Source organism: Hyla sarda, chromosome 6 (genome assembly GCF_029499605.1).
Source record: "Hyla sarda isolate aHylSar1 chromosome 6, aHylSar1.hap1, whole genome shotgun sequence".
Classification (NCBI taxonomy): domain Eukaryota; kingdom Metazoa; phylum Chordata; class Amphibia; order Anura; family Hylidae; genus Hyla; species Hyla sarda.
The window spans coordinates 45,089,916-45,114,680 of NC_079194.1; the positions used below are offsets into that span (position 1 = coordinate 45,089,916).

Below are 24,765 nucleotides of genomic sequence, written 5' to 3' on the forward strand. Positions count from 1 at the left end.
CATAAAATTTTGGGATTTTTCACCAAGAAAGGATGCAAGTTACCACAAAAATTTACCACTATGTTAAAGTAGAATATGTCACGAAAAAACAATCTCGGAATCAGATTGATAAGTAAAAGCATTCCAGAGTTATTAATGTTTAAAGTGACAGTGGTCAGATGTGCAAAAAAGGGCTGCGTCCTAGAGGTGAAAATGGGCTGTGTCCTTAAGGGGTTAAAGGGGTTATCCAGGAAAAAAACTTTTTTTTATATATCAACTGGCTCCAGAAAGTTGAACAGATTTGTAAATTACATCCATTAAAAAATCTTAATCCTTTCAGTACTTATGAGCTGCTGACGTTGAGTTGTTCTTTTCTGTCTAAGTGCTCTCTGATGACACCTGTCCCGGAAACCGCCCAGTTTAGAAGCAAATCCCCATAGCAAACCTCTTCTACTCTGTGCAATTCCCGAGACAAGCAGAGATGTCAGCAGAGAGCACTGTTGCCAGACAGAAAACAACAACTCAACTTCATCAGCTGATAATTATTGAAAGGATTAAGATTTTTTAATAGAAGTAATTTACAAATCTGTTTAACTTTCTGGATCCAGTTGATATTTAAAAAAAAAAGTTTTTTCCTGGAATACCCCTTTAAGACATCAGGGCATACAGGTTGGTCCTTGAATACCAGGACACAAGGGCGTACCTGTACACCTTATGTCCTTAACAAGTATAAAAAAAAAAAAAAAAAAAAAAGAGCAAAGCATTTTTCCAAATACAAAAAAACATTGCCAATTTTTATAGTTTTTTTTACTGAAAAGCAGCTGCTCTGATCACATGTAGCGATATTGCAGCTGTTTGCCTCAAAAATTTTCTTTAACTTTTAGCTTTTCCATTGCACTGAATGTGATGACTCCTCTGCCAATATACGGTAATCCTGCATTAAAACTGTATTACGTAGAGATGTGTTTGTGTATAAACATCCCAGACATGAAAGGAGAATAGACGCTGCAGTAAGCGGCCATTCCTCGCTGCCGTCTTTAGGGAAATCACATATGCTTTCTAGAATGTGAGGCAGGAAATGATGGACTGGAAAAAGAATGACATCAACCGGTCCGAGCTTCCTGCACAACACAAATGCCTGTGGCTCCTGCTACATTCTAGTTTAGTGCCGAACAATGGTGGCAAAGTTATTGAGCAATATGGAGTGTAGATTGGTTTGGGGTCATTGATGGTTAACGGCATCCAGGTTACTCAATGCTGATTGCCGGGATATGTAGGTATTATGTGAGTCACCGTCAATCCGGAATAGTGTCGGATTTCTGCAGGTGCGAGGCAGCTTCCTGACTGGGTCCAATGTCTGTGTGTTACAGTAAGAACCCTGAATTACTGTATACAGAAGACACAAAAAATCTGCAGGGAACAGGTAGATACATGTCCAGCAGGACAGCAGACTTATAGGTTGGCAACCTTCTTAGGCTGGAATTCCACTTGTTTTTTTTGGGGGGGGGGAAACGCCAAGAAAAACACCAATTCTGCCGCATGGCGTTTTTTCGGCCAAAAAACGCTGCGGCCAGATGTTAGCTGTAAATCAATGTGAAATCGCAAAATTCTTATTCCACTCGGAGTTTTTCACTTTGGCGTTTTTTAAAATCCTTTTCACTCTTTTTTGGCGTTTTTCAGATTGTTGGTAATCGCAGCATATTGAGCCACTGGCGATTTTTTTTGTCAAAATTGTGGGGTGTTTCTCCCATAGAAGTCTATGGGAGTGAAAAAAACGTCAAGAAAAATGACATTTGGGTTTTAACTTTGGTATTTATGCAGGCGATTTTTATTCTTTTCTGGACTTTAGCGATCCAAAAAAGTGATGGAGATACCTTTTTTTTAAAATAAAATTTCATAGGATACCATTAAAAAAAAGATACAGTAGTGAAGGAAACAATTGTATCTAAGGAAATGTATCTTTTTTTATAGCAAAATTTGTATTACTTTTTAAACAGGGATCAATTTATGTGGGTGGGCGGGGACCTAAAAATGTCGCCCACAGTAATAAAAATGTAGTGTGTGTGTTTTTCACTTTTTTTCTTTATTTTTTTAATTTTTTTAGGTAGTACTACTACTCCCAGCATGGAACACACTGTTCCATGATGGAAGTAGTAGTACCTGTACTAATATACAGATCGCTGTTGCAATCCTTCTGTATAATGTATAGATGCGGGCGGCTGCTCTTCTATGGTCCCCTGCACTGATGTATATATACACATATTCCTATTTCCCGCAGAGCTGTGATTGGCCAGATGGTTCCAGCCAATCACAGCTCTCTGTGGGAAATAGGAACATGTGGATGTATATGGCAGTGCACGGGACCATAGAAGAGCGGCCGCCCGCATCTATACATTATACAGGAGGATCACAGCGGGTGTCAGGAGTGACATCCGCTGTGATCTTTCCTTAACTGCAGGTACTACTACTCCCAACATGGAGTACACTCTGCTCCATGCTGGGAGCTGTAGTACCTGCATTAATAGACAGATCGCAGCGGGTGTCAGAAGTTACACTCACTGCGATCTGTCTATTAATGCAAGTACTACAGCTCCCAGCATGGAGCAGAGTGTGCTCCATGTTGGGAGTAGTAGTACTTGCAGTTAAGAACAGATCACAGCGGGTATCACTACTGACATCTGCTGTGATCGTCCTGTCTATTGCACAGATGGAGAGCGGCTCTATACAGCGCTCGCATCTCTGCTCTGTACTCCGGCCACTCACTCATTCATATTTCCCTCAGTGCTGTGATTGGCTGCAACTATCCGGCCAATCACAGCTCTGGGCGGAAAATATGAGTGATGTTCTATTCATATGACTGTCCGGAGTATAGTGCAGAGATGCGAGCCCTGTATAGAGCCGCATCTCTGCTATATTAGGGACGATCGCATCGGGTGTCAGAACTGAGACCCGGGGCGATATGTCCATTAAAGGACAACTGCAGTGGTACACATTTATATATCCCCGTGCCCAGGCCTCAAAAATAAACAAAATAAACTCATACATACCTTCCTACAAGCCCCCGTTGGTCCGGCACAGGCCTCACGGTCCGGCAGTGCTGACGTCATTCCACTTCCTGGGGATGGGGACGCCGCAGAGCCGTCGGCGTATCACCGGCCGTAGCGATGTTCCGCCTCGGTCGGTGATAGGCTAAGCCCACTGTCATGTAAGAAGCCGGCCAGAGCTCCTTACATGAGTGGGCTCAGCCTATCACCAGCCGGGGCGGGACATCGCTACGGCCGGTGATACGCCGACGGCTCTGCGGCGTCCCCATCCCCAGGAAGTGGAATGAGGTAAGCACAGCTGGACCGTGAGGCCTGTACCGGACCAACGGGGGCTCGTAGGAAGGTATGTATGAGTTTATTTTGTTTGTTTTTGAGGCCCGGGCACGGGCATATGTAAATGTGTACCACTGCAGTTGTCCTTTAATACAGGTACTACTACTCCCATCATGGAACAGTCTGTTCCATGCTGGGAGTAGTAGTACTACCTATAAAATGTCAAAAAATAGAGAAAAAAGTGAAACACACAATTAAAAAATAATAAAAAATGTCGTCATAAAATATATACATGTAGCTTAATAAAAAAATTTCCATCACTGCTTCATCCTTTTTTTTTCTCTTTTTTTTTGGTACCCAACACATTTTGGGTACCAAAAAAAACTGCCAAGGTGCAACTTCCACACACATGAAAAAACGCCAGAAAAAACGCCAGACGTAGAAAATTGCACTGGCGTTATTTTAGGCATTTTTTTACGCATTTTTTTAATCCCAAAAACGCAGGACAAAAAAAACCAAGTGGAATCCTAGCCTTAGGCTTCTTTCACACTATAAAAATACTTCCATTATGAACGCCCGTTAGGAAATCGGCAGTTATACGGCCGGTACAAAATCATTAACGGCCATTAGAAAATCCCATTATAGTCTATGGGATTTTTCTAATAGCCGTTTTAATCCGTTATCGCCCGTTATTAATAACGGCTGTTATATCTGTTTTATACCTTTTATATCCAGTCAAACCTTTTGGTATGATCAGTATGAGGGGCGTATATAGAGCTGAGGGGGCTTGGTATAAAAAATATAAATGAGTCCAAAAACTGTGGAGTCGATAAGGGCCCGATCACATGGCAGAAATTAAACTAAAAAATGTTGGTGCAGCAGGCTCCTATTGTTTTCAGTGGGATTCTGCTGCACAATGCAAAGTACAGAATTTACTTGGTGGAAAATTCTGCCACAGAAATTCCTGACTCTATTGAAAGAAGGAACATGTTCATTCTTTCACCAGAATCTGCTTGGAAATGCATTGCCGTCAATGGAACTAGTTTATTTTTTTAAGAAAAAGGCAGAATAGACCAATGCGCATCTAAGCGCAATTATCCTTTTCAAAATGTATATTATACGTGAAGATAGAAGTTTGCTCACCTTTATGTGTTGTACTATGAGTACAACACCATGGAAGGCTTGGTTCCACAATCTGTGGTATGTCAGAGGAGTGCAGCCTGCACAGGTCCCGTGCTCAGACTGTCTGTAGAATGCAGAAGGTGGAGAGGAATCTCCGGTAAGTGGTGTAGTCAATGGCGCTCTCCTCTGGATGCTCGGGAGCCTGGCTGATACTCCTGTCACTTCCTGTTCTATGTATCTGGGTGGGGTTTGTCGCGGGTCGGTTATTGATCGTTGAGTGTCGTCGGTTTTCCTGCTCGCTCATTCCTTTGTCTTATTTGTCGCTCAGGGGAATACCGTCCCACTGAGCAACAAATTAGACAAAGGAAGGAGCGACCGGGAAAACCGACGACACTCAACGATCAATAACCGACCCGCGACAAACCCCACCCAGATACAGAGAGATAAAGTCACATCTGGTCCAACCAAAGTAGCTGAAGATTCAGGAGAGTCAGACACACGGTCATGTGGGCGTCCAGCGGGGGCAGAACAGGGAGTGACAGGACGATCAGCCAGGCTCCAGACCATCCAGAGGAGAGCGCTGTTGACTACACCACTTTCAGGAGATTCCTCTCCACCTTCTGCATCAATGGAACGGCGCATGTCCAAGTGGTTCTAATACTGACTGATTCAGTCAGGGCCTATTGCGCACGGAATGTCTGTCCGAAATTTCTCCAGGGAGATATTCTGCCATGTGACTGGTCCTAAGCTAAACCTCTGACTTCTTCATAAATGTATAATAATAGGTAATTAAAGGGGTACATTGCCCCTAGACATCTAACCCCCTTTCCAAAGGATAGGGGATAAGATGATGTCTGATCACAGGGAGTTCCACTGCCGGGACCCCCCATGGTCTCTGTGCAGCACCCAGCATTCTAAATAGTATGTTTAGAACGCTGGGTTCCCGCGGCAGGAGACGTAACGTCACACAACGCCCCCTCGTGGTGTCCTGCCACACCCCTTCATGACATCACGCCAGGCCCCCTCCATTCATGTCTGACATCATGTCACACCCCCTTGTGACATCACACCATGCCCCTTCCATTCATGTCTATGGAAGGGGGCGTGACGGCTTTATATTTTTAATTTGAAGGCGTAGTTGGAGTCAGCAGATTTCTACCAAATTCGACTCTGACTCCACCCTAAAATTCCTCTTGTGCCAAACTCACAGCCCTGTCAGCTCTTGATGGTCTAATGCTTAATTCTATTGTAGGAGAGAAGGATGTGTTATTCGGGGAAGCTTTCTACAGGTTCATATAGCCTGTGAGAAAATGAGGGCTAGCCTGAGATATTGTCCCTCTTTCCATGTGCCCTATAGCAGCTGTATGGGTTGTATTCAGAAAATCTAGGGCCATAGATCTCAGCAATCGTTAAAGGGGTACTCCACTGGAAAAAAAAAAATTTTAAGCAACTGGTGCCAGAAAGTTAAACAGATTTGTAAATTACTTCTATTAAAAAATCTTAATCCTTCCAGTAATTATCAGCTGCTGTATGCTCCACAGGAAGGTCTTTTCTTTTTGAATTTCCTTTCTGTCTGACCACAGTGCTCTCTGCTGACACCTCTGTCCATGTCAGGAACTGTCCAGAGCAGGATAGGTAGTGGTCAGATAGAAAGGAAATTCAAAAAGAAAAGAACTTCATGTGGATCAAATAGCAGCTGATAAGTACTGGAAGGACTAAGATTTTTTAATAGAAGTAATTAACAAATATGTTGAATTTTTTTTTCCAGTGGAGTACCCCTTTTATGAAGCACTCCCAGAAGTACCCACCACCCAAACATTTAAATGGTGCATTATTTAAAGGGGTACTCCCACTGGAGACCCCCGCAATATAGTACGCAGCACCCACCTGTTACTGCTCTGGAAGCGCTGGAGGGTCTGGCTCCCGACCACGGGTGACGGAAGATCGTGACGTGACGACTACGCCCCCGTGTGACATCACGCCCCGCCTTCTCAATGCAAGTCTACAGCCGTCACGTCCCCTCCCATAGACTTGCATTGAGGGGGCGGGGCGTAATGTCACACGGGGGCGGAGTCGTCACATCACGTTCTTCCGTCCCCGTGGTCGGGAGCCAGACCCTCCAGCGCTTCCGGAGCAGTAACAGGTGGGTGTTGTGTGCTATATTGCGGGGGTCCCCAGCGGCGGGACCCCCGTGATCAGACATCTTATCCCCTATCCTTTGGATAGGGGATAAGATGTCTAGGGGTGGAGTACCCCTTTAAGAACTGGAAGTGTTTACTCATGCTTTATGCTTTTTCAACGTTCATTCTGTTGCATGAGAAACCACACTTCCATGTTCGCTTTCGTTGAAAAGAAAAAGGTTTGGTGCCATGTTAACCATTCAAAAATAACATATCGGGAAGACTGCTACTTCTCTCTGTGAAAACAATAAATTCAAGAGACCACATGACTGCTGAAAAGATTGCCGGATCCCAAAGCATCTGCTGTGTGGACTGGAAGTTCCTTATTTATTCCTGCAAGACTGACATTAAACGCCTCAAAGGAATAGAGGAAGACACTCCCCATTTACAGAATTTGGCATTACTCATCAGTGGTCAACCGAAAAACAGTATGGAGACTAACCATGAAAAAGGCATGCAGTAGGTTTCTAAAAGGGGTTATCCATGAAAAAACCTTTTTATATATATCAACTGGCTCCAGAAAGTTAAACAGATTTGTAAATGACTTCTATTAAAAAATCTTAATCCTTTCAGTACTTATGAGCTGCTGAAGTTGAGTTGTTATTTTCTGTCTAAGTACTCTCTGATGACATGTGTCTCGGGAACCGCCCGGTTTAGAAGCAAATCCCCATAGCAAACCTCTTCTACTCTGTGCAGTTCCCAAGACAAGCAGAGATGTCAGCAGAGAGCACTGTTATCAGACAGAAAACAACAACTCAACTTCAGCAGCTGATAATTATTGAAAGGATTAAGATTTTTTTAATAGAAGTCATTTACAAATCTGTTTAACTTTCTGGAGCCAGTTCATGTTAAAAAAAAAAAAAAAAAGTTTTTTCCTGGAATACCCCTTTAACCTCATGGTCATTTGAAACACACCTTTTAGAAAGGACCCAAAAAATGTCCAGGAGTACTTCTTAAAGCAGTGGTCTCCAACCTGCAGACCTCCAGATGTTGCAAAACTACAACGCCCAGCATGCCCGGACAGCCGTTGGCTGTCCGGGCATGCTGGGAGTTGTAGTTTTGCAACATCTGGAGGTCCGCAGGTTGGAGACCACTGTCTTAGAGGGTCAGACCATGAAATCTAATATGTACAGGTTTTTGAAGAATGTTTCGAACATGGCCTCATCTCATGAACTGTAAGTCAAAGACTCAATAAAATAGGGATCACAGGGATCATCTTGTAAAAAAAAACCTCTGTTATTATTCCCGGCAAAAAATCCTGAAAGCATCCGTCAAAAAATCCCATTCATGTCAATGGGATTTTTTTGACCATCCTTTTGCATCAGGCATGTCCGTTTTTACTAACGTCAGTTATTTTTGCCGGCATAAAAGACGGTGCATGATGCACCAATTTTTGGTCCGGCAAAAAAAAAAAAAAAAAAAGGTAAAAAAAACGGACGTTAAAATTTTACCTTGAAGTCTATGGGAAGCGGATGTTTTGGAAAAAAAACATCCATTATCATCAGTTATTGTCATGCTTTTTAAAATCCGTTTTTCATACTGAGCATGCTCTGTATAGCTTTACAAAAAAGGGTTAAAATCCTGATTTAAAAAAAAAACAGATGTAACTGGTAATAACGGATGATAACGGATAATAAGAAAAAAAACATTAAAAATAATGGATGATGGTCATCAGTTATCATCCGTTATTACCAGTTTTTGCTCCATTTTTGGTAAAATAACAGCAGTAAAAAAGCAGGATGATACTTGTAGTGTGAAAGAGGCCTTAGATACATTGCACGTTTAGCCAAGTTAAAGGGGTACTCCGGTGGAAAACTTTATTTATTTATTTTTTTTAAATCAACTGGTGCCAGAAAGTTAACCCCTTAAGGACCGGAGGTTTTTCCGTTTTTGCATTTTCGTTTTTTGCTCCTTGCCTTTAAAAAATCATAACTCTTTCAAATTTACACCTAAAAATCCATATGATGGCTTATTTTTTGCGCCACCAATTCTACTTTGTAATGACGTCAGTCATTTTGCCCAAAAATCTATGGTGAAGCGGGAAAAAAAATCATTGTGCGACAAAATTGAAAAAAAAACGCTGTTTTGTAACTTTTGGGGGCTTCCGTTTCTACGTAGTACATTTTTCGGTAAAAATGACACCTGATATGTATTCTGTAGGTCCATACGATTAAAATGATCTCCTACTTATATAGGTTTGATTTTGTCGGACTTCTGGAAAAAATCATAACTACATGCAGGAAAATTAATACGTTTAAAATTGTCATCTTCTGACCCCTATAACTTTTTTATTTTTCCGTGTATGGGGCGGTATGAGGGCTCATTTTTTGCGCCGTGATCTGAAGTTTTTAACGGTACCATTTTTGCATTGATAGGACTTATTGATCGCTTTTTATTCATTTTTTCATGATATAAAAAGTGACCAAAAATGCACTATTTTGGACTTTGGAATTTTTTTGCGCGCACGCCATTGACCGTGCGGTTTAATTAACGATATATTTTAATAATTCGGACATTTCCGCACGCGGCGATACCATTTATGTTTATTTTTATTTTTATTTACACTGTGTTTTTTCTTTTATGGGAAAAGGGGGGTGATTCAAACTTTTAATAGGGAAGGGGTTAAATGATGTTTATTCACTTTTTTTTTGCACTTTTTTTTTGCAGTGTTATAGGTCCCATAGGGACCTATAACACTGCACACACTGATCTTTTACATTGATCACTGGTTTCTCATAAGAAACCAGTGATCGATGATTCTGCCGCATGACTGCTCATGCCTGGATCTCAGGCACTGAGCTGTCATTCGGCGATCGGACAGCGAGGAGGCAGGTAGGGGCCCTCCCGCTGTCCTGTCAGCTGTTCGGGATGCCGCGATTTCACCGCGGCTATCCCGAACAGCCCACTGAGCTAGCCGGCATGCTTTCGGTTTCACTTTAGACGCGGCGTTCAACTTTGAACGCCGCGTCTAAAGGGTTAATAGTGCGCGGCACAGCGATCAATGCCGCGCGCTATTAGCCACGGGTCCCGGCCGTTGTTAGAGGCCGGGCCCGACCCGCTATGACGCGGGGCCACGCCGTGGCCCCGCGTTATAGATCGGGAGTGGACACATGACGTTCCAGTACGTCATGTGTCCTTAAGGGGTTAAACAGATTTGTAAATTACTTCCATTAAAAAATCTTAATCCTTCCAGTACTTATTAGCTGCTGAATACTACAGAGGAAATTCTTTTCTTTTTAGAACACAGAGCTCTCTGCTGACATCACGAGCACAGTGCTCTCTGCTGACATCTCTGTCCATTTTAAGACCTGTCCAGAGTAGGAGAAAATCCCCATATGCTGCTCTGGACAGTTCAGATGTCAGCAGAGAGCACTGTGCTCGCGATGTCAGCAGAGAGCTCTGTGTTCCAAAAAGAAAGGAATTTCCTCTGTAGTATTATGCAGCTAATAAGTACTGGAAGGATTAAGATTTTTTTTTAATAGAAGTAATTTACAAATCTGTTTAACTTTCTGGCACCAGTTGATTAAAAAAAAAAAAAAAGTTTTCCACCGGAGTACCCCTTTAACCAGGTAGATCCAAGTTAGAAGTGCAGATTGATTTTTTTTTTTTTTTACCTTGTTTAAAGTTGTCCAAATTCCGAAATTCCACCAGAGTGTTTCCATAGTAGTAGTTAGTGACATAAATTTTCTCATCCTTTGCCAGTGGATCTTTCATCCAGGCTCCTTCATTGCGTCCATAAGTGTTTTGAGTCGTGGGACCAGATATGGTAGACAGAGTATCTTTGCATCGCCCTGGTGTTTTGCGAGAGAAAAATATGAGAACGTTACAAGACCCTTTCATACTGGGATTAAACATGTGCAATACGCATTATCTTTTACGATGGAGGCTTTAGATCTTCCTTCCTGCCGTCTTTTCACGAGATCGTATTTACGGGATAATGGTTCTAGCATAGCTTAGCGTAAATAGGCGGTATGTTAAAATTGCTGCAGTACCCTTTATTTCTTACGCTACTGATGGAAGACTTCGGGGAATAGGAGACTCGAGTGCAGATTGAAGCTAAACACCGCAAAGTCCAAACGATGAGATCACGACAAAATGACTGCACAGATGTAGTATCGACTGTAGAGGAAAGTGGGCGTAATGGAGACAGCTGGCCAAACAATAAAAGACGATTACACCACAATGAAGGCAATTGTACATTTTGACCTTCTCTTTTAAGACACTTCGATAGACTCTTTTTTTTTTTTATTTTTCTTCCCTAACCTGGCAAACACTGACTTATGCATTGTGTAATATAGAGGAAATGCAAGGAAATGTTCTTAAAAGGAGATTTGTTATTACAGGTTTTATTAATGACCTTTTATTGTAGATGGATGTTTTTTTTTTACATTTAACAAAAATATACTGTTCGAATGATGCAAAAAGACCCTTCTTAGCAGTTTCAGATTATAATATGGGAGGATTGGGGTAGCCATCTGGGCCTGAGGTTCCCGGGGGACCAATGGCCACCCAACGTGGCCATCGTTTATTCTGCCACTGATTCTTGGCTGGGCAGAGTATTCATAAATATCCAGAGAAGGAAGGTCCAGCGCTTGCTCAGATGCAAAAAAAAAAAAGTGTCTTTGATTAAAGTTCACAGGACGGGACAGATGCGCAAATGTGACGCGTTTCGGTCGCGTGCTGCGACCTTAGTCGCAGCACGCGACCGAAACGCGTCACATTTGTGCATCTGTCATGTCCTGTGAAGTTTAAAGAAAAACTTTCAGCTTTCTCCCCCCGCACTAACCAGTGGAACTGGCTGGTAGTGTGGGGGACGCTGATCAGTTTGATCCTTACCGTGCCCGGATCTGCCAGCGCCGTTCGGCCATAATCTTCTATTTTTGGTATATGCAAATGAGGTGCTAACTGACACCGGCCGGGCTATCTGTCACTCTGACATCAGTGCCGCTGGCCGCAGCGCCACCCAGCTCATCAATATTCCTTCCCTCTCTCTTCATTACAGAGTGGGGAGAAGAGGGAGAGGCAGAGGGAGGGGAGGAATATTGATGAGCTGGGCAGCACTGCAACCAGCGGCGCTGACGTCAGAATGCCAGTTAGATCGGCCGGTGCCAGTTAGCACCTCATTAGCATATTCCAAAAATAGAAGATTACGTCCGAATGGCGCGTCGGATCCGGACACGGTAAGGATCAAACTGATCAGCGTCCCCCACACTACCATCCAGTACCGCTAGTTAGTGTGGTGGGAAAAAAATGACAGTTTTCCTTTAATTAAAGACACTTTTTGCATCTGAGCAAGCGCTGGACCTTCCTTCTTCTGTTTGGATACTTGGTGTGGGATCATGGTGCGTCCCGGTCCATGTCGCTAAGAGGGCTGCAGGGGTGAGCTGATTACCGACCTATTCATAAATATGTATAGATTAGTAAAAGGATATATGCACTGGACTCCTTAAATAGTTTGTTTATAATTTAGGATTGGAGAATGGTTATTGGTGATATCACTGAAGGACTAGAGCAATGAGGAGGTTAATGGAGACATTAAAGGTTAATCACCTGGTTGTCTAGGGTGGCGCAAAGTTTGTAATCCCATTCCTGGTGGTCTATGGTAGTGAAAGGGTCATCTTTGGGGGTCTAGGGCATTGACTAGGATAATTGTTAAATTGATGGCAGTGATGGTGACGTTACTTACCTCTTCAGGCTTATGCTATGTGCTGCTGTTACAGGAAGCTGAACAATTTTGTTCTAAATGCGATCAGCTTCCTGTTCCTCAAAGCAAAGATCATACTGATCGATGCCGAGCAGGAGACGGAGAGAGAATTGTACAGCTGGAAATGTTCTGAAGAGCACGTCCCCCTATTGTAAGGACAATAAACACTCTACTGGGCCTGTTCCATGTGGAGAAGCAATTAACACGGCTGAGCTGGATAAACTGTCATTGTTTGGAATTAAACACTCTACTTTCTATTGGAACTGACAGTGAATTGGAATATTTCCCACTCTACTGTTGGGTAGGTTATTTCTGGGGTTTATCTCTTCTGTCTTAAATAAGCAAAGATGAGCAGGGAGCAGAGGAGCAGCAGTGGATTTAACACCTTCAGGCACTATGATGTAGCTGTATGCTGTGGCTTCAAGTGCCCTTGTGCACTATGATGTACAGCTATGTCATGGGGATGGTGCGGCCTCAGGAGCTGTGCCTGGACCTTCTGCAGCAAGTGTCATCTCTAACATACAACCGACAACCTGCTGAAATGGCCAGAATTGGAAATAAAACTGATCCTGACTGTCCAACCCCTTACATACTAAGGAGCTGAACAGATCTACTGGGTTCTCCAAAGGACCCCTCTGCAGTGATTGTAGGGTTCCAATGGGTCATCATTACAGCCAGGGGCCTAACAAAGGCTGCCATGTCTGCCCTTTTTATTAGCCTATTAGGCCGTGTCAGTAAATTACTGACAGACAATTACATGCCGAAAAACAGATATATTGCAGTATAGCATATAAGCGAACAGAATATCATAAATTAAAGTAAAGGAATGAAAAGTTTAACCCCTTAAGGACCAAGCATTCTTCTGTTTCTGCGTTTCGTTTTTTCCTCCTTACATTTAAAAAATCATAACCCTTTAAATTTTGCACCTAAAAATCCACATGAGGGCTTATTTTTTGCGCCACCAATTCTAATTTGCAGTGACATCAGTAATTTTACCCCAAAATGTACGACAAAACGGGAAAAAAAATCATTGGGCGACAAAATTGAAGAAAAAACACAATTTTGTAACTTTTGGGGCTTCCGTTTCTACGCAGTACATTTTTCGGTAAAAATGACACCTTATCATTATTCTGTAGGTCCATAAATTAAAATGATACCCTACTTATATAGGTTTGATTTTGTCGTACTTTTGGAAAAAATCATAACTACATGCACGAAAATGAATACATTTAAAATTGTCCTCTTCTGACCCTATGAGGGCTAATTTTTTGTGCCATGATCTGAAGTTTTAATCAGTACCATTATTTTGATCTGACTTTTTGATCGCTTTTTATTCCTTTTTTTTATGGTATAAAAAGGGACCAAAAATACCCTATTTTGGACTTTGGAATTTTTTTGGGCATACGCCATTAATCATGCGGTTTAATTTACAATATATCAATATATCAGCTACAAGAATCAGCTAAGGGCCGCCCGGTATGATGCGGGCTCGAGTTCCGGAGTCCGCGTCATACCCGGTTAACGGCCATTGGATGAGTATACACGTCCATGGCCGTTTACCAGTTAATATCTGATACATCCCGTATCTGGAGACCAAATATTAAATGGATTTTTGAGAACGGGGGCAGATTTCGAAGCTAGCTTCCCTTGCCCTATGCATTGACCTGATACGGCAGTATCTTCGGGTACAGTGCGCCAAAAAATTATAAAAAAAATAAACAAATTATAAAATCCATATTCCCATTAAAGATCTCAATATTGAGCATAAAAAAAAACAATAACATAAAACAATACCAATTATTACCTGCCACATAATAAAGTTAAAATTTTAGTTCTACCACACATTAAACGTTGTTTAAAAAAAATAACAATCATCAAAATTGCAGTTTTTTTCCCCCTCCCTTATTCCTTCTTAAAATAAATAAAAGCTTATCAATAATGTAAGTGCTCCTCAAAACCAGAACTCAAACTGCAATTAACTCTCATATAATTACCTTGATGAAAAAATAAAAAATAAAAGGACTCACATGCGCAGATTTTTTAACAGGTTTTCCGCTGCGTATTTGAAAGTGGGCGGGCCTTTCTCGGCTGTCCGCAGCAGATTTTCCGCAGCGGAAAGTACACTGCGGAAAATCCACCACAAGCCCCATTGAAGTCAGTAGGCACTGTGGCGGATTTTCCACAGCGTAAATTCCACTGCAGAAAATCTGCTGCGGACAGCCGAAAAGAGTCCGCCCACTTTCAAATACTCAGTGGAAAACCCGCCAAAAAATCTGCACGTGTCAACGAACCTTTAAAGTGAAAAATGGGGAAAAAAAACAAACTAATAAAAAAAAAGTTTTTTATTTTTTTTTTTTTTTTTATCTAAGAGCAGAGGAGCGTGCTCTCGAATCACCCCAAGTGCAAGAAAAAGTGCAAACGTGTTACACTAAAAAAACGTGCACAAAGGATGCGGTCTATCGCAAAGCCCTTCTCCGAGAGGACCCAGCAAACCTTACCCTTCGCCTCCGGACCAAAAGGTACCTGCGAGGTTCCAGGTCCGATGTCCCTTTTCGCCGTAGCTACTAAGGGACCACAAAATGCTCCCGGCATCCCCCTTGGCGTTAGCCAAGGTATCTGCCCACAGAGCCGATAACGGTCGGTACCCTCCCCATGCAGGTGTACCCGGGGTTTTTGCAGGGAGGTGCGGAACCTAATGGCCACACACACCTCCCCTAGACCGCCAGGAGGGACACCCAGAAGGGCTACTGCACCCTAACAATCCTGTGGACACACAACACGCAAAAAGTGACACAGTGACAAAAATAAATAAATAAGTGAATGTGCGCAGGTATACTGCCCGGACATCCGGCTGGATCTATAAAAAATAATTTAAAAAAAGTGCTAAGTGCTTACATCTAGACTCAGGTCTAGGCCTAAGCCAGTCGGTGACCAAGGAGCATGCTGGTAGGCCAAAGGAGCGTGACAGAGAGGGTAAAGGAGAGCCTGAGAAAGTCAAGGACCAAAAAATGTCATGAAGGGGTTAACAGGTAAATAATGTTTGTTTGTTTTTATAACATTTCCTGTGGCTTCTGTAATTTCTTCTTTGACTTTCAGTCCTCCTCCATATGGTTACAAATATTTATGCTAAATTCTTATCCAAAATAATGCTAAATATATAGAAAACTAACAACAAGAGAAAGAATGAGTGAGCAGACCGCAAACCACATGTGAGCGCTATCTTGTTATTAAGACATTATTTTACTTTTAATCTGCAAAATCTCTAAACTTTATTTATACAGCAACCCACATCCAACCTAAAGAAATCTGGTGGTGTAGCTCAGCCCTATAATTTTATTATAGAATGAGAACACCCACCAAGAAATACACACATTCAATAAATAATTAAAGATTTTATCCTCAATGAGGACTCGTGGCCTTCCCTGACCTCTCTGTTTCAGTTAAAGGGGTACTCCGCCCCTAGACATCTTATCCCCTATCCAAAGGATAGGGGATAAGATGGCCATGCCCCCCCTCAATGCAAGTGTCAATGCAACGTCACGACCATGCCCCCTCAATGCAAGTCTATGGGAGGGGCGTCACGCCCCTCCCATAGACTTGCATTGAGGGTGTGTGGCTGTGACATCACGAGCCTCCGGCGCAGCACCCGAAGCTCTTAACGAACGCCGGGTGCAGCAGGGAGATCGTGGGGGTCCCCAATGGCGGGGCCCCGTGCCAGAGATCTTATCCCCTATCCTTTGGATAGGGGATACGTTGTCTAGGGGCGGAGTACCCCTTTAATATTTGTATTTCCCAGAAAAAACTATTCTGAAACATCTTCTCTTATAACTCTGTGTTATGTCGTTATTCTGTTACTTTTACTAGAAATGTATGACTTAAAGGGGTATTCCAGGAAAAAAACTTTATATATATATATATATATATATATATATATATATATATATATATCTCAACTGGCTCCAGAAAAGTTAAACAGATTTGTAAATTACTTCTATTAAAAAATCTTAATCCTTTCAGTATTTATGAGCTTCTGAAGTTGAGTTGCTCTTTTCTGTCTAAGTGCTCGCTGATGACACGTGTCTTGGGAACCGCCCAGTTTAGAAGAGGTTTGCTATGGGGATTTTCTTCTAAACTGGGCGGTTCCCAAGACACGTGTCATCAGAGAGCACTTAGACAGAAAAGAACAACTCAACTTCAGAAGCTCATAAGTACTGAAAGGATTAAGATTTTTTTTATAGAAGTCATTTACAAATCTGTTTAACTTTCTGGAGCCAGTTGATATAGAAAAAAAAGTTTTTGTCCTGGATAACCCCTTTAATAGCCAAATGGGCATTACCAGCTGGAAGCATGTCCCTAGACTGTCTAGCACTATAAGCTTTGATTGGATAGACTCTGACATTGATAGGACATGCCATGAAGTTGTAGTTAAAGGAGGAGCACTGGATGCCTGGACACATCTGGCAACAGAGAAATACAATCCCTTAACCTAAAAAAGTTGCATTCAACATCTCAATTTACCCCCTGGATAAGGCTAAGGGCTTCATTTTTGCAGCTATGTGGGTAGGGTTTGCAGGATGTGTGGCTGGGTTGACCGGAATGCCGCTGCTGTTGCTTCTTCAGCAATCGGGGCTGGTGTGGTCAATCTCAATGGTTCCACTCAGTCTACTTGGCTCCTCTCCAGTTGTCTGTGACCTCTGTGAATAGTGGTGGAATGGGCTTCTTCTTTCTCTACTATGGTACCTCTTTCATAATAATTGTCTTCAGATTTGTAAACAAATATAATTACTATAAGAAAGTAGATACAGAGAGTAGATAAATTAGGATCCAAAGCATTCTACATGTATGGATGGAGAGACCCACTCTTTTAATGAGGTCCGCACAGTCTTTTGGCAATTCCTAACATTCTTTTGGGCAACACCACACTATGAGCTTCAGTTGTTGGTACTGCACTGCTGGTTGAAAAAAAAAATCATGGCAGATGTCAAGGAGGTAGTCCAATTAGGTCCAGATGCAGCCAGCGTGATGTGTGGCCCCAATATAAGAAGTCACAGGGTGTTAGATCTGGTGAGGAAGCCAGCGCAACATTGTTGAATCATTGTTTCTGGTGCGGCCGTTGCAATGTTTCGATAGAGTTTCATTCAGATATTAGCAAACATCCAAATAGAAATGTGCAGGTGACCATCCTGCTACACCAAGTTTGGCCAATCTTCCTCTGTGGCATAAGCCATTCCAATAACATATATGGGGTGACTTAAAAAAAAACTGTGCAAAGGAAAAGTGGAGCATTTTCCCATAGCAACCAATCAGATCGCTTCTTTCATTTTAAGTAAGGTCGCTGCAAAATAAAAGAAGCGATCGGATTGATTGCTATGGGAAACCATTCCACTTTTGATAAATCTCCCTTATGGTGTTCCTACCTGGGTTTAACATACATACGCATTGAAAGCATTGAGAGTAAACACGGAATAGCCCCCTAAGGTCAAGTTGCATGTACTTTCTAGGTTTAAAGGGGTTATCCACCATAAGGTGATTTTAGTACATACTGTTAGGATTCGGCAGGCTGGATGTGGATCCTCTGTGTCAGCGAGGGATTGGCGTTGACCGTGTTGGTGGACCGGTTCTAGGGTTGCTACTGGTATTCACCAGAGCCCGCCGCAAAGCGGGATGGTCTTGCTGCGGCGGTAGCAACCAGGTCGTATCCACCGGCAACGGCTTAACCTCGCTGACTGCTGAGAAGGCGTGGGACAGAAGGACTAGGCAGAGGCAAGGTCAGACGTAGCAGAAGGTCGGGGCAGGTGACAAGATTCGTAGTCAATAGCAATAGCAAGAGGTCAGGTACACTGGTAAGGCAAACACTGTAACGCTTTCTCTGGCACAAAGGCAACAAGATCCGGCAAGGAAGTGAGGGGGAAGTGAGGTTAAATAGACAGGGAGCAGGTGGAGGCTAATTAGACTGATTGGGCCAAGCACCAATCATTGGTGCACTGGCCCTTTAAATCTCAGAGAGCTGGCGCGCGCGCCCTAAAGAGCGGAGCCGCGCGTGCCAGGACGTGACAGCCGGGGACCGTGACAGATGAGTGACTTGGGATGCGATTCGCGAGCGGGCGCGTCCCGCTATGCGAATCGCATCCCCGCCGGCAGAGTCATTGCAGCGCTCCCGGTCAGCGGGTCTGACCGGGGCGCTGCAGAGAGAGGAACGCCGTGAGCGCTCCGGGGAGAAGTATACACATCAACGGAAGGCAGTACAGAAGGAGTGGGAATAGGGAGGGGGGGCAGAGGGTGAAGCTTGGTACGGGGCAGAGTGTTACCAGGACGGAGGCTATGAGGAGGCAAAGCATAGTCCTGATAGGCCTTGGGGAGACCAGGTGTAGGAGGAGGCACTGAGGCTTGCCTGACGGGACTGGGAGCAGACGTGAGGCATTTTTTGTGGCAAGAAGCACCCCAGCTCTTGATCTCCCCGGTGGTCCAATCAAGGGTAGGAGAGTGGCGTTGGAGCCATGGCAGACCAAGGAGGACTTCAGAGGTGCAGTTAGGCAAAACAAAAAGTTCAATTTTTTCGTGATGCCGTCCAATGCTCATGAGCAGGGGTTCTGTGCGATAACGCACAGTGCAGTCCAATTGCACTCCGTTGACCGAGGAAATGTAGAGCGGCTTGGCGAGACGGGTCACAGGGATGTTGAACTTATTAACAAAAGAGGCCAAAATGAAATTTCCCGCAGAACCAGAATTCAAGAAGGCCCCAGCTGAGAAGGAGGAGCTGGCAGAAGGAGAAATCCGTACGGGCACAGTGAGACGTGGAGAAGCAGACTTCAGACCAAGAGGCGCCACTCCCACGTGAGCTGGGTGCGTGTGTGCGTTTCCCAGACGCGGAGGACGAATAGGGCAGTCCACCAAGAAATGTTCGGTACTAGTGCAGTACAGACATAAATTTTTATCTCTGCGGCGAGCCCTCTCTTCATGGGTCAGGCGAGACCGATCCACTTGCATAGCCTCCTCGGCGGGAGGCACAGGGGTAGATTGCAAAGGATACTGTGAGAGAGGTGCCCAGAGATCAAGGTCTTTTTCCTGGCGGAGCTCCTGGTGTCTTTCAGAAAAACGCATGTCAATGCGGGTGGCCAAATGGATAAGTTCATGCAGGGTGGCAGGAATTTCTCGTGCGGCCAGCACATCTTTGATGTTACTGGATAGGCCTTTTTTAAAGGTCGCGCAGAGGGCCTCGTTATTCCAAGATAATTCGGAGGTGAGAGTACGAAATTAGATGGCGTACTCGCCTACTGAAGAATTACCCTGGACCAGGTTCAGCAGGGCAGTCTCGGCAGAAGAAGCTCGGGCTGGTTCTTCGAAGACACTTCGAATCTCAGTGAAAAAGGACTGTACGGAGGCAGTGACAGGATCATTGCGGTCCCAGAGCGGTGTGGCCCATGACAGGGCCTTTCCAGACAGGAGACTGACCACGAAAGCCACCTTCGACCGTTCTGTAGGAAATTGGTCCGACAACATCTCCAAATTTAGGGAACATTGTGACAGGAAACCACGGCAAAGTCTAGAGTCCCCATCAAATTTGTCCGGCAGGGACAAGCAGAGGCCAGGAGCGGGCACTCGCTGCGGAGGAGGTGCAGGAGCTGGCGGAGGAGATGGTTGCTGCTGTAGCTGTGGCCGAAGTTGCTGTAGCATGGCGGTCAACTACGACAGCTGCTGTCCTTGTTGGGCGAACTGTTGTCCAAGTTGCTCTATCTGTTGCGACTGCTGAGCGACCACCGTGGTAAGGTCAGCGACAACTGGCAGCGGGACCTCAGGGGGATCCATGGCCGGATCTACTGTTAGGATTCGGCAGGCTGGATGTGGATCCTCTGTGTCAGCGAGGGATTGGCGTGGACCATGTCGGTGGACCGGTTCTAGGGTTGCTAATGGTATTCACCAGAGCCCGCCGCAAAGCGGGATGGTCTTGCTGCGGCGGTAGCAACCAGGTCGTATCCACCGGCAACGGCTCAACCTCGCTGACTGCTGAGAAGGCGTGGGACAGAAGGACTAGGCAGAGGCAAGGTCAAACGTAGCAGAAGGTCGGGGCATGCGGCAAGATTCGTAGTCAATAGCAATAGCAAGAGGTCAGGTACACTGGTAAGGCAAACACTGTAACGCTTTCTCTGGCACAAAGGCAACAAGATCCAGCAAGGAAGTGAGGGGGAAGTGAGGTTAAATAGACAGGGAGCAGGTGGAGGCTAATTAGACTGATTGGGCCAGGCTATGCGAATTGCATCCCCGCCGGCAGAGTCATTGCAGCGCTCCCGGTCAGCGGGTCTGACCGGGGCGCTGCAGAGAGAGGAACGCCGCGAGCGCTCCGGGGAGGAGCAGGGACCCAGAGTGCTCGGCGTAACACATACCTGACAGACAGTAATGGACATGCTTAGGAAAGATCTGCACTTGTCTTTGGGCTAAATGGCTATGTTGGGAGATTACCATAATGCTGTGGCTATCTTCTTATAGCATATAAGCAAAACTAAAGCAAAAAAAAAAAAAAAAAAAATGCCTTCAGAACTTGTGATAAATGTCCCTCAGTGTTTCTACCAGAGTTTAACATGAATACACATTGGGGGACATGTATCAAAGATTTTACCCCTGTTTTGTGTGTATTTTTTTGCGCAAAATTTTGCGCAAGCCCTTTTTTTGCACATTTTTTTGCGCACGTTTTGGTAGAGCATGTCCTCCAGATGTGGCTGAATCACGGTACCTTGGAGTGACATCTATAGTACACATGGATTTATTCACTGTGTACTTTTCCTTTACACTAAAAATTTTGCCGCAAGAGCTGTTTTTTTTGCGCATATATAAGCCATCTTGGACTTAACGTAGCAAGATGCTCTAAATCATCGATTCTATTTTCCAAAGAGTGGATTGAGGAGATTACTATATTTACCCGCAATTTATGAAGCTCATTGCGCTTGATTGATAAATTTAGAGCTTCTGCACATAATTTAGAATTCGGGAAAAGGGGTAAACTGCTTCTACCATACATAAATAATGATACATGTCCCCCATTGAAAGCATTGAGAGTAAACATGGAATAACCATCTTAGGCCAAGTTGCATGTATTTTCTAGGTTAAAACAAACATAGTTTTCTACCTGAGTTTAACATAGATACTCAATGAAAGTATTGAGAGTGAATGCAAAATAGCCATCTAAGGCCAAGTTGCATGTATTTTCTGGGTTTAATATAGGGGGAGATTTATCAAAACCTGTAAAGAGGAAAAGTTGCTCACCAATAGCAACCAATTAGATTGCTTCTGTCATTTTTTAGAGACCTTTTCAAAAATGAAAGAAGCAATCTGGTTGCTATGGGCAACTCAGCAAGGCTTCCTCTAGGCAAGTTTTTATAAATCTTCCTCATAGTATTTCTACATGGTGTAACATAAATACACATTGAAAGCATTGAGAGTAAATGCGGAATAACCATCTAAGGACGAGTTGGCTGTATTTTACCCTATATAAGTAGGGTATCATTTTAATCGTAGGGACCTACAGAATAAAGATAAAGTGTAATTTTTTACCGAAAAATGTACGGCGTAGATACGGAAGCCCCCAAAATTTTTAACATTTAGTTTTTTCTTCAATTTTGTTGCATAAGGATTTTTTTTCCCGTTTCGCCGTAGATTTTTGGGTAAAATTACTGATGTCATTACAAAGTAGAATTAGTGGTGCAAAAAATAAGCCCTCATGGATTTTTAGTTGCAAAATTGAAAGGGTTATGATTTTTAAAATGTAAGGAGGAAAAAACCTTAAGGGGTTAAAGACTTGCATTGAGGGGGCATGGCTGACCCCCGCAGCGTGCACACAGCGTTCGGAACAACATTTTCGGAACGCTGGCCAGTGGAGTACTCCTTTAAGCAAATACAATATATCTACCTTTGTTAACCGCCCACTCCCTGCTATGACGCGGGGTCACGAGCTGACCCCGCGTCATAGTGGGCTAGTCCCGACGGCTATCAATGGCCGGGACCTGTGGCTAATACCAGACATCACCGATCGCTGTATTAATCCCTTAGCCGCGGCGATCAAAGTAGATCCTTCCTCCTTGGAGTCCATTCGGTGTTCTATTGCTCCATGCCTGAGATCCAGGCTGGAGAAGTAGATCGCCGATAACACTGATCAATGCTATGCTATGGCATAGCATTGATCAGTGTCTGAAATCAGAAGATTGCATGTTATAGTCCCCTATGGGGGCTATAAATGTGTAAAAAAATAAAGTAACAAAAAAAAAAATAATAGTAAATGTGATTTAACCCTTTCCCTAATAAAAGTTAGAATCACCCCCCTTTTCCTATAAAAAAAAAAATGTAAACAAAAATAAACATAAACGTATGTGGTATCGGCGCGTGCTTAAATGTCCGAATTATAAAAATATAATGTTAAACCGCATGGTCAATGGCGTACATGTAAAAAAAAGTCCAAAATTGCGTATTTTTGGTCACTTTATATACCCTGTAAAAATTTATAAAAAGAGATCAAAAAGTCCCATCAAAACAAATGGTAGAGATAACTTCAGATCATAGCGCAAAAAAATGAGCCCTCATACTACCCCATATGCGGAAAAATAAAAAAGTTATAGGGGTCAGAAGAGGACATTTTCAAATGTACAAATTTTCGTGCTAAAAGTTGCAATTTTTTACCAGTAGTAAAACAAAATGAAACCTAAGTTGGGTATCATTTTAATCATATGGACCTACAGAATAAATATAAGGTGTCATTTTTACTGAAAAGTGTACTGCGTAGAAACGGAAGCCCCAAAAAGTTACAAAATGGCGTGGCTTTTTTTCCAATTTTGTCCCACAAATAATTTATTTTTGGTTTTGCAATAGATTTTATTGGTAAAATTACTGATGTCATTACAAAGTAAAATTGGTAGTGCATAAAACAAGCCCTCAAATAGGTCTGTAGGTGGAAAACTGAAAGTGTTATGATTTTTAAAAGGTGAGGAGGAAAAAATTAAAGTGGAAAAACCCTGTGTCCTTAAAGGGATACTCAGGTGCTTAGACATCTTATCCACTATCCAAAGGATAGGGGATAAAATGCGTGATCCCGGGAGTCCCGCCGCTGACGCATAGCCTTGCATTGAGGGGCAGAGCGTGACGTCACAGGGGGGCGGAGGCGTGACGTCACACGCCTTCGCCCCTGTGGCCGCCGGTAATCAGACCCAGAGCGAGCACGCTCCGGGGACTGGTTACAAACGGGGTGCCGCGTGCAAGATCACGGGGGTCCCCAGCGGCGGGACTCCCGCGATCAGGCATATTATCCCCTATCCTTTGACCGGAAGAAGCACTTCACTTAGTGCGAAACGGAGCTTGTTGCCGCTTGTTCCCACCGCTCCTTCTTTCTCCCTTGTGTCTGTATGTGAGTATTTTATGCAATAAAAGAAGAAGATGAACATGGTGAGTGGCCAGTTTTCCTTTTCTTCACTTATATATAATTCAAGATATTATTTCAATATTATTGAACATTATTAACATAAAGCACCGGGAGCTCGTCACGTCATGGCCTCGCCCTCTCGTGAAGTCACGCCCCGCCCGCCCCCTCAATGCAAGTCTATGGGAGGGGGCCCCCTCCCGTAGACTTGCATTGAGGGGGCGGGCTTGATGGCATGATGGGGCGGGGCTATGATGTCACGAGCTCCCGACACTGGCTCCAGCATTCAGAACAGTTTGTTCCAAACGCTGAGCAGCGGAGTACCCCTTTAAAGAGGCGTCCGGGGTCTGCTATGCTCTGCCTCTCTACATTTATGGCACGGTCACATGTATTTAGTATACTTTGAGGGTGCATGTGTGGTATAATTACACGGGGCCACCATAGGCAGATGAGCCCTGTGGTGGCCCCGAGCACACAGAGGCAGAGCATAGCAGACCCCAAACTCTGCCTCTCCGATTGTCCTGGACACCTCATAAAAGCTTTTTGTTATATGGTTCAATAAAACTTTTGAAAAATAATAAAATATTTTTTTTATGGCTTTAAATCACTCTAAAGTCCCACTAAAGGTATGACTGGATTATACATGTGAAGCTCTAGTGCAAAATGTGGGCAGCTTCAAATGCATTTTGTGTGTAACAGATGCACTTTAAAGGGATATATCATAAGAAATTCAGGAAAACAAAATACCTCGGTGTAATGAATCCTATAGTATAGTCTATGGATAGAACCTGTCATGTTTCCATTATAGCCTTTTTCCGATGTTTCAACCTTTTACGTGGTCTTGACACACAATTAATGGCCGGGGATGCCTGCTCAGGCAAATACTGTATGAAGTGGGACCCAGGGACTGTCTAAACGTAATTTTCCTGTATGTCGAGAGAAGGTAACAGGAAGCAGAGATCAGTGATCAGTGGCAGTGCCACGGAGTCGGAAGGCAAGCAAGGCTTGTTATATTGCTTTCAACCATTGTGCACCACGTAACCAAATTAGCCAACAAGAAATGGA

General features: G+C 43.7%; 1 protein-coding gene and 1 pseudogene across 2 annotated transcripts in view; one reads left to right on the top strand and one right to left on the bottom strand.

The window, feature by feature from the left end:
• Positions 1-24,765, bottom strand: part of OLFML2B (olfactomedin like 2B) — a 185,655-nt gene that overhangs the window by 20,829 nt on the left and 140,061 nt on the right. For both annotated transcript variants that reach the window (XM_056523569.1, XM_056523568.1), the window contains one exon: positions 10,213-10,389. In XM_056523569.1, the coding sequence (XP_056379544.1) occupies positions 10,213-10,389 (177 nt within the window). The remainder of the gene's footprint in view (positions 1-10,212; positions 10,390-24,765) is intronic.
• Positions 13,841-14,003, top strand: LOC130277961 (U2 spliceosomal RNA; annotated as a pseudogene).